The following is a 9,951-nucleotide window of genomic DNA, read 5'->3' on the forward strand; positions in this document are numbered from 1 at the left end:
TTGGAGGGAGTGCCAAATTTCAGTTAGAGATTAATAAAAACAGAGGTGTAATTTTGGGGGGGGGGGGCCAATTCTAGGACTCCCTTCCAGGGTCTGGAAGTCCCAGGGGGAGAATCCTTAGATTAGGCTGATCAAATGTACAGATGACCTAATAGGTGTGAGCTCTTTGGATGGGAGCTAGAATCAAGAGCCTAAATTATCTCAGAGGTTTGGAAGGATGAGCCACAACCACCGAGAGAGTATTTAACAGAGTTTAAATTGGTTGGGGAAAAAAAAAAATCACTTGCAAGTATTGGACAAGGCAGACCTATCTTGATGGCAGTTCCTGTGAAATAAAGACCCTGGAGTCTTTGTTGATGATATTCACAAAATGAGCCAAATGGGTAATGAAGATACGAATAAAGATAGTTAAATCTTATGTTGAATTAATAGCCCCTTGGGATCCAGGTCACAGATTCTGCTGAAACCTATGAAGGTCCGAACACTGTGACCCATGTTTTAAGATATGCATTGATGGGTCAGGAGTTTAGAGGCCACAACCCAGCATGGTGAACAATGGAAGCCATAGCAATGAGCCGAGAACTCCAAAGCTCTAGGCCTATGCAACCACCTAGTGTTCATTTGAACTTGTCTTGGTGTGTTCAAAGCTGCTCCTTCATGGTTTCCTGACTCAGTGAATGGCAAATACCACTCAGCTGCAATACCAAAAACCTGGGGAGCATCCTTGACACCCTTTTCCTCTACCCTCACCTCCCAAGTGCAGTCTATCATGAAGCTCTGTTGATCTTTCCAGATTTCCCTCAAATTTATTATTTCTATCTCCATCTCCATCCTGGCACACGCTACCTCCATCTTGTTGGGACCACTGCAGTGGTCTCCCGGGGTTTGTTCTTGTTCTCTGATTTGTTTTCAGCCCTGCAGTCAGACATAAATCTGATCCCCACGACTTTATTTCAAATCCTTTAATGGCTCCTGTTGACCCTAGAATAAATAAAATCTTCTGACCAAGTTTGCCCTCTCCTTCCTTCAGCATCCTTCCCCACCCTGTCTTTTATGTATCACTGGCCTACTTTCAGTTCTTGTAAGTGGCCATAGTCCCTCCTGCCATGGCCTTTGTAGAATCTTGTTCCCCTGCCTGGGACATAGTTCCCTGCTGTCTTTGCCTTGTTAAGTCCTGCTTGTCCTTCGGCACTCTTCCCTGACTTGACCAACCAGATCAAATCCTCTTGATGCTCTCAGAACACACGACTTCTTTGTCGTACTTACTACAGTTGTGATTTTTTTAAAAAGAAAATAATAGCCATAATATTTTCTGAGCACCTACTATGTGTCAGGACCATCCTTATTACATATTATATCTTTTTTAATACAACATATGAAATAGTTAAAATTATTGCCATTTCACAGAAAAGAAAACGTCTCTGTTCTAAGCAACTTGCCAAAGGCAGCACAGCCAGGAAGCTACAAAACTGGTAAGAAGCAGCCAGTCGGCCCCTGGCTCTGTGTTCTCTCTCCAGGATGCTGCCTGAGGGGAGGAGGTTGTGAACTCTCCATCACACTCTGGATAATCCTAAAAAGGAAAGTTCCTAGGAGCCCAGGCTGATTATCTTCCTAAAGGCCAGCTCCAGAAACTCAGCCTGTGCTCATTTCTTGACATCAGACAACTAGCCCCTATCCACTGCATCCCTTCAAGCAGGGCTCACCAAGAGAATCTGTGATCATAGACATAAATGGTCTCTAGATGCACCATCCAATAGGTAGCCAATAGCTACATGTGGCTATTTATTGAGTGCTTGAAATGGAGCTAATGTGACTGAGGAACTTAATATAAAATTTTTAGTTATGGGGCACCTGGGTGGCTCAGTCGGTTAAGTGTCCAACTTTGGCTTATGTCATGACCTCGTGGTTTGTGAATTCAAGCCCCAAATCCAGCTCTGTGCTGACAGCAGAGAGCCTGGAGCCTGGTTTGGATTCTGTGTCTCCCTCTCTCTCTGCCCCTCCCCTGCTCCTGTCCTCTTTCTCTCTCTTAAAATAAATAAACATTAAAAAAAAAATTAAAATTTTATTTTAGTTAATTTAAATTTAAATAGCCACAGGTGGCTAGTAGCTCCTGTTCTGGACAGGGTAGCCTTAAAGAGTTTTTGCTACACTGCAGGAAACTGTGACCCGGTCTGCCTAGCTTCCCCTTGCTTGCTCTTGTCAAAATGAAGCATATGACCTATTGCAGTTTTACATACACACAGAAGCTTCTTACAAAGATGGCATTGAACTATACATGGCATTTTGTCATCTGCTTTTCTTCTCCTCATGATAGGTTGTACATAGCTCAGTCACTCTGCATACAGTATCCTAAGTGTTGCCCAGTATTTTACATTCTTGGAATGACCCACATTTTATCTAACTAACCCCCCATAATGGACATTCAGGCTGTTTCCATTGTTTTCATAATACAGTAACAACTTCAATAAACATCTTTGCATGTAAATCTCTGTATCCATGTGGGAGAATTTCCATGATACATTTCTAAAGGTGGAATTGGTAGGTCAAATGGCAGCCACATTAAAATAATTGGTACATACTGCCAAATTGCCCCCCAAAAGGTGTGACTATGTCAACTTTCAACAAAAGTATAGACTACTGTATGTTTTTCTGTGGTGACAACATTGAGGTTTATATATATATATATATACACACACACACACACCCATATACATTATATATACATTAATATATATTTTATATATGTATATATATACATATGTATTTTATATGTATATACATATACATTATATACACATGTGTATATATATATATTTGCTAATCAGATATTGTATTGTTTCTTTAACTTACTTTACCTTAATTACTGGTGAAGAAAGCTTTTTCATTTGATTATAAACAATTTGTATTTCTTCTGTTTATTGCCTGTTACATCTTTCTACAATATTTCTATTCTGTTCTTTTTCTTCTTGCTTTGTAAAAGTTCTTTGTATTGTCTATTTTGTCAAATATTTCTTCCCAGACTAATTTGTGTCTTATTGTACTTAACGTTAGCCTTAAAAAAGCTTTGTCAGCTTTGTGTCATTCTTTGTGGACTTTATACACCAATTGCTAAAGGATGGAACAATAAAACAAGCACCAGGTGAGCTACAAAGCATAACCAAGTCTTACACAGTTCTTGCCATTTTGGTTCACGGTCCCTCACAGGTACTTCAAATCCCAGCTTCAGGATTTTCTAGATGAATGATTGGCAAATTTCGTCTTTTTTTTAATGTTTATTTATTTTTGAGAGAGAGCGTGAGGGGGAGGGGGACGGGAGCAAGGGCGGGGCGGGGGAGGGGGTGCAGCTGCAGAGGACCCGAAGCAGGCTCCGCCTTGACAGAGGGAGAGGCACAGGACTGGGACTCATAAACCCGGAGATCGTGACCTGAGCCGCTGTTGGACGCTCTACCGACCCAGCCACCCAGGCGCCCCTGTGGGCAAATTTCTTAATCCCGTTGAGTTTCGGTCTTCTAGTCTGTAATGTGGAAATAATAAAACTTGCTTTATTGGAACTTGGGGGTACTTGTAGCTCTGGCTTTGGCTTAAGACGTTCCCTTCCCTTTTCCTGCAGCAGCTTCATAAATCAAATCAGACCCAACAATTGGTTTCCTAAAACAACTGTATTAGGATCTTCTAACGAAACGGGTTGGTGGGAGCATGGTGGACGTGGCAATTAAGATTTGAGTACTTACAAGCCGAGTAAGACGCATTGAGTGGTACTCCTAACTTGCGAAAACGCTCTAGAGAGTGCTGTATTTCAATTTTACGAGAAGCAAAGAGCTCAAGGAGCTCAGTTTCGTGTGTCTCTGAACTAAGCGTCTCACTTAGGAGACGCTTGCCTCTGACAGCAAGCCCTAGCGGCCCTTCTCCTCCCTGGGTCCCGCCTTCCGCCTAGGTCGGTTAGACTCGCCGTTAGCTGCGTGAGCGGAAAGCGACGCGGAACTAAGCGGCGCTGCCTCCGGTGTCTCGGACTCTCAATTAAAGGCCAGCCTCCCTCCTCTTGGCTTCCCCGCGGTGCCTTTTGGGAGTTGTAGTCAGACGCGCTTCCGCTCACCCTAGGGTGAGTCCAGAAAAGACTCCAATTCCCAGAAAGCCCCGCGGCGGGCGAGTGAGTGCAGTGCCTGTTCTTATCTTTCCTACTTTTCCACTCCTTCCCCTCCTTTCCTTCTCTTCTGAATCCTACACTCTGGACTCCTGTCTAGTTCTTTGTCCCTCTCCCCATCTTTTTCTCTCGTTTTCCATCGTACATTCTCCTATTCCAGGGAACCAACGCCAGACATTAGCTCCGGTTAAGCGACGACTTGAGACTCAGGGTGCACGAGGGCGGGGGAATCGACACAGAGTGGTAGGGAGGCCGAGAGAGAGGGGGGTGGGGAGGTATAAGAGAGTTGAGTGAGAGGCGAGGAGTAGGAGGAAAGTAGGAGAGAAGTTAGGAGATCGGACGTATGGATCAGGGTGAATGCGGTATAGTCTTGGAGGGGAAAGAGGAAAGGTGGGCGTAGACTTGGGAGACAAGGAGGAGAAAGGTAGTTCATTGCTGTGCCCGGCAGGACCTGTGGGGCCGAGAAATAAGATGGGAAGGATTGACAGATTTGGAGCTCATAAGCTGATCTGACCAGAAGAGGTGGAAGGGAGAGAGGATTGGGCTCAAACAAGTTTCCTTGTCACTGCTTAGGTAAAGATGAGACAAGATATTGAAATAAAAAAAATGATTTTGTCAATATGGGACTATTAACAATTCATTTGTTTGGAAATTGAGAGAAGACTGGAGTTAAGGCCAGAAGTGGGGTGAGGAGGCAGGAGAGGAGAGGAGGTTGGTTAGGTTTGGGAGAAAGGAGAGATGAATGATACAGAAAAGGAAATCACAGAAAGAATGGGTTATTGTGGGGGCCAGTGGATCTGGAATTGGGAGGTGAGGTGAGGGATGACACTGACATGGACTGGGGGGGGTGCATTTCTGACTTTGCATCTCTCAGGTGATGGAGAGCACCCCCTCAAGGGGCGGACTGAACCGAGTCCACCTACAATGCAGGAACCTGCAGGAATTCCTAGGGGGCTTGAGCCCTGGCATATTGGACCGATTGTATGGGCACCCTGCCACCTGTCTGGCTGTGTTTAGGTAAGGATCCCCTTCATGGCAGGGACCACGTTGAGGAAATGTAATGGGGCCAGCACACTGGAATAAGTTATGGGTTGAAGCTTAGCTTTGGGGGGCTTGGAGATTAAAGTGTGTCAGGCCAAAACAGATGGAGTTAATGGGGGCAGCAAGACTGGTAAAGGTGTGGGGAGTGGGATGATATGTTTAAGAGGCTGTTGAGGGCAGAGATGCAGATGAGGCAGTTTTTGATAATAACATTTTATCTCTACCCCCTTCCAGGGAGCTCCCCTCTTTGGCTAAGAACTGGGTGATGCGGATGCTCTTTCTGGAGCAGCCTTTGCCACAAGCTGCTGTAGCCCTGTGGGTGAAGAAGGAATTCAGCAAGTGAGTCTCTGCTGCATGCTCAGCCAGATACACGTTTCTCAACAGCTAGATATTCCAAGTGTTCCTTGGGACACTTCCAGGAAATATTAATGGATATATCCCAAAGCTTGTATTTAAATAAGTTTGGGAAACTCTGCATACTGTATTTTCCCCCTTGGAAAGATGTGATGTCTACAACAAGGTTCTGGTAGGTATTGCAGTAAGAAATTTGCCTTAAGAAGACACTGATTTCACTCTGAAATAGTGTTCCAAGGGATTACCAGTTCAGAAAAGGCAGAAATAGGAGCCTTTGTGGGCCTCCTTGTTTTTTTCTCTAGGCACCCCCTCACCTCTTTGCTTCTGTTTCAGAGCTCAAGAGGAAAGTACAGGGCTGCTGAGTGGCCTCCGTATCTGGCACACCCAGCTGCTCCCTGGTGGTCTCCAGGGCCTCATCCTTAACCCCATCTTCCGCCAGAACCTCCGCATTGCCCTTCTGGGTGGGTATGTCACTTCCATCTTCCTAAGCTAGGAGAGGGGAACTAGGAATTAAACTGCTAATTAAACTGCTGGAGGGGGTGCCCCTGAGGGGCCTCTCTGGGACTTAGTGGGCTCCACCTTTGGGAGCTTGTTTAGGAATAAGTTGGACTAGATGTAGCTGCATGCTATAGGAAAGAAATGTCTTCTACTCATAGCCCATGGAGATAAGGGGGGGAAATAGGGCAGGGGAACAGGCAGGAAACACTGGCAGGGTTCCTTACTCTTTGCCCATCCTGGCATAGGGGTAAGGCCTGGTCTGATGACACAAGTCAACTGGGTCCAGACAAGCACGCCCGGGATGTTCCCTCACTTGACAAGTACGCCGAGGAGCGATGGGAGGTGAGGACTTGGGACTCTGTCTCGGCTTGTGCTCATACTTCCACTGGCCCATACAGCATTGTTCTCTCTGTTCACTTCTGTTTCCCAGGTGGTCCTGCACTTCATGGTGGGCTCCCCCAGTGCAGCCGTCAGCCAGGACTTGGCTCAGCTTCTCAGCCAGGCTGGGCTCATGAAGAGGTAAGGAAACCAGAGGTACATCAGATCCCTGCTAAACTGAGTGTCCAGGGTGGGTTAGGATTACAGGTGGTTAACTGAAAAAGGAGAGCTGAGTGGAGAATAGCCAGAGAGAAATCAAGAAAAAACATGAGAGGACAAGTGGGGATGGTGGCTTTTCTCTGCATCCCTCTACCCTTGTCTTTGTCTATGTCTCTAGCACTGAACCTGGAGAGCCACCCTGCATTACGTCGGCCGGCTTCCAATTCCTGTTGCTGGACACCCCTGCCCAGCTCTGGTACTTTATGTTGCAGTATTTGCAGACAGCCCAGGTGAGGAGGCCAGGCATGCTCTGCTCTTCTCAAGACCCATGAAGAGACTACCCCTGCAGACTATTTCCTGATGTTCTCTTCCCTCATTCTCTCCCTTCCATCCCTCCTACTTTGTTTCTGTCCATTCCTCCCTAGAGTCGGGGCATGGACCTGGTGGAGATTCTCTCCTTCCTCTTCCAGCTCAGCTTCTCTACTTTGGGCAAGGTAAACAGGGGGATGGAGCTGGGGGCTTGTGTGGGCAAGCTGATGGGTGGAGAGATGAGAAGGGGAAGTCAGGTTATGGACAAAAGTGTGAAAGATAAGAATGAACAAAGCACAGATGGGAAAAGAGGGAATGAGTGTATAGGGTTGAGAGGGGGAGAATAGGATGTATTTTGGATTCCAACTGGGCACCTCTCTTTCCCAGGATTACTCTGTGGAAGGTATGAGTGATTCTTTGTTGAATTTCCTGCAACATCTGCGTGAGTTTGGGCTTGTTTTCCAGAGGAAGGTATGAACACCCAGATACACGGCTTCTAGGGAAGAGGCAGGGTGGTCTGTTGCCTTGGCCTTTAAAAAGGAGTGGGGTCTCAGGTGTTAGCTACACTTGTAGTGAGTATAGGGTAAGTGTAGAGTTGTTGAATCACTATGTTATGTACCTGAAACTAATGTTACATTGTACGTCAACTATACCAAAACAACAACAAAACAAAAAACAAAAAACAAAAAGAGTGGGTCCCAGGGGACAGTAGCAGGAAGTAGTTGCCAGGACTGAATACTTGGGTCCCTTGGAGGAGACAAGTTGTGAGTTGAGGCTTTGTGCCCTGGAAGGGGTCTGTCTCAGATAGGAAGATGTTGGTTAGTGACACCTGAGCGAGGGCCCCCTGCCTTTCCCTTCTGTCTTTTCCAGAGGAAATCTCGGCGGTACTACCCCACACGACTGGCCATTAATCTCTCATCAGGTGTTTCTGGAGCTGGGGGTACTGCCCATCAGCCAGGCTTCATTGTTGTGGAAACTAATTACCGACTGTATGCTTACACAGGTGAGGCCAGACAGAGGGCCCCAAGGACAGCAGGTTGGGGATGGGAGTGGGGAGGGAGTGCCAGTTTATGTTTATATTTACCTGGCAGTTTAGAGTTCTCTGACATTCCTCCTCACACTTGAAGGTAATGAGGGAGTCTGGGTATGGGGATAGCCTCCTTATCTTCTCTTCCTATCCCTGGGTCAGAGTCGGAGCTGCAGATCGCCCTGATTGCTCTCTTCTCAGAGATGCTTTATCGCTTCCCCAACATGGTGGTGGCGCAGGTGACCCGGGAGAGCGTGCAGCAGGCCATCGCCAGTGGCATCACAGCCCAGCAGGTACCCCCACTTGGGGAAGGTGGGGGTGGGAAGATAGACTGTACTTTGGCTATGGGGTACAAGGTACTCATCTTACAGAGGCTAACATTGGCTCTGTTACAGTAGATGGCGGTGAGTTCTTTGTGTTTGAGTATAGACCATGCACACGAAGAGAAGTCAAGGCTTTAACTGTGGGAAAAGGCAGACCCTCCATGGGCAAAAACATGGGGGAGGAGGTATAGATTTGTGTCTTCACTACTAACCACTTCCTATCTGCATAAACAGCTTGGTTGCTTCACTTCTCTGAGCCTCAGTTTCCTCATCTGGAAAATGGAAATAATGACAGTTCTCACCTTACGGGGTTTTTGGGAGGATTCAATGAGAGAATAGCAGTAAAGCATTTAGCTCAGAGCCTGCCATGCAGTAAGTGCTCAAAAGTTAATAGTTGCTGCTATTTTAAATAAAACAACAAAACAAGACTATGGAAAGGGCAAATGTGCTAGAGCACATTTAGCAGACATAACCAATAGGAACAGCAACTTGGGACAACATCTGAACAGGGATGGGTTAAAGACAGGCATGGCTATGGATTTTTAAATAGTAAGGTGATATTTTACTGACATCAGATGACAGCTTAGGTAGCTTTCCTGCCCTCTTACTTGAGCTCCTGATCCCATTCTTGTCTGTTTTCTTAGATCATCCATTTCCTAAGGACAAGGGCCCACCCAGTGATGCTCAAACAGGTATCAAGCTGCTGGAGGCTGACAGCCCCTGGCACCTGGTGATGAAGTGATGGAAAAGAGAAAGGGTCATCCAAGTCCGGGGAGTAGACAGCTGGGGTTGCCTGGGGCAGTATTCCTGAATCTTATAGCCACTTCTTGCTTCTACAGTCACCTGTGCTGCCGCCCACCATCACGGACCAGATTCGGCTGTGGGAGCTAGAAAGGGACAGACTCCGGTTCACTGAGGGTGAGTGGCTTCTGGTGGTTGGTTCTTGGTCATTGGCCAGAAGAAAGACAATTTAGTCTTGATGAACTGAAAAAGCTATTCATGCATTTTATTTTTTTGTTTACTGCATGGGCTGGTAGAGAAAAGCTGGCAAAACACTTTTATTTTGGGGATGAGCCTGTAGTAGTAAGTAAATTGTCTCAAATCTATGCAATTTGGATTCAGTAGAAGAGGGAATTGGGAGGGATAATTCACATTAATTCCTCCGATTTGGTGAGCATTAGTTGGGTTTCTTTACTGTGTTACATTGCCTTACTGAATATGGCTGGATCACGCTAGTGTTAGGATGAGCCCTGAAACAGACAAGCATAGAGAATTAGTTTTCAGATTGTGGTGGGTGGCAAGCCCAGGCCAATGACCCGAGGCTGCCATGCAGAGGTCTCAGTTCTTGCCTTTTCTCTCTCCCACCGACCCTTTCCTGCGGACTCCAGGTGTACTGTATAATCAGTTCTTGTCGCAAGTGGACTTTGAGCTGCTGCTGGCCCACGCTCGGGAGCTGGGCGTTCTGGTGTTCGAGAACTCGGCCAAGAGGCTGATGGTGGTGACCCCGGCCGGGCACAGCGACGTCAAGCGCTTCTGGAAGCGGCAGAAGCACAGCTCCTGAGAGTGCGGGCTCAGACCCGGGCGGGGTGGGGCTGCTGCGTGGAGGCGGACGCAGCCTTAGAACTCAGGTGTTTTTTTATTTACACGCCGGACTCTTATTGTTTAATAAAGTTGTGGAAGTGAGCCACGGTGCCCCCTGGGCGCCTCCCCGCGTGGCTTTT

At 46.8% G+C, this 9,951-nt stretch overlaps 1 protein-coding gene across 6 annotated transcripts; it reads left to right on the top strand.

Moving 5' to 3' along the window:
* The first annotated feature begins 4,178 nt into the window (after positions 1–4,178).
* On the top strand, positions 4,179–9,913 carry GTF2H4 (general transcription factor IIH subunit 4). 6 transcript variants are annotated; one of them, XM_006931531.3, is made up of 14 exons: positions 4,179–4,384; positions 5,016–5,158; positions 5,417–5,521; positions 5,870–6,001; positions 6,280–6,376; positions 6,465–6,553; positions 6,750–6,861; positions 6,997–7,065; positions 7,268–7,351; positions 7,751–7,883; positions 8,109–8,200; positions 8,875–8,922; positions 9,070–9,148; positions 9,619–9,913. In XM_006931531.3, the coding sequence occupies exons 2-14, from the start codon at positions 5,019–5,021 to the stop codon at positions 9,789–9,791; spliced, it is 1,353 nt and encodes a 450-aa protein (XP_006931593.1). In that variant the 5' UTR covers positions 4,179–4,384; positions 5,016–5,018; the 3' UTR covers positions 9,792–9,913. The 6 variants fall into 6 exon arrangements, with proteins under 6 accessions (XP_006931593.1, XP_044913169.1, XP_003985944.1 ...); XM_003985895.4 differs by having other exon boundaries at positions 4,182–4,384; positions 8,070–8,200; XM_006931530.3 differs by having other exon boundaries at positions 4,182–4,352; positions 8,070–8,200.
* The last annotated feature ends 38 nt before the right edge of the window (positions 9,914–9,951 follow it).

The sequence above is a fragment of the Felis catus genome, chromosome B2 (assembly GCF_018350175.1).
Source record: "Felis catus isolate Fca126 chromosome B2, F.catus_Fca126_mat1.0, whole genome shotgun sequence".
NCBI lineage: Eukaryota > Metazoa > Chordata > Mammalia > Carnivora > Felidae > Felis > Felis catus.

What these genes read in the sequence shown, in the direction of transcription:
- GTF2H4 (XM_003985895.4), top strand. Translation starts at nt 5,019, where the DNA reads ATGGAGAGCACCCCCTCAAGGGGCGGACTGAACCGAGTCCACCTACAA. An exon ending in CGCATTGCCCTTCTGGGTGG is followed by an intron (nt 6,002 to 6,279) that starts GTATGTCACTTC and finishes ATCCTGGCATAG; the next exon opens with GGGTAAGGCCTGGTCTGATG. An exon ending in ACCCAGTGATGCTCAAACAG is followed by an intron (nt 8,923 to 9,069) that starts GTATCAAGCTGC and finishes TTGCTTCTACAG; the next exon opens with TCACCTGTGCTGCCGCCCAC.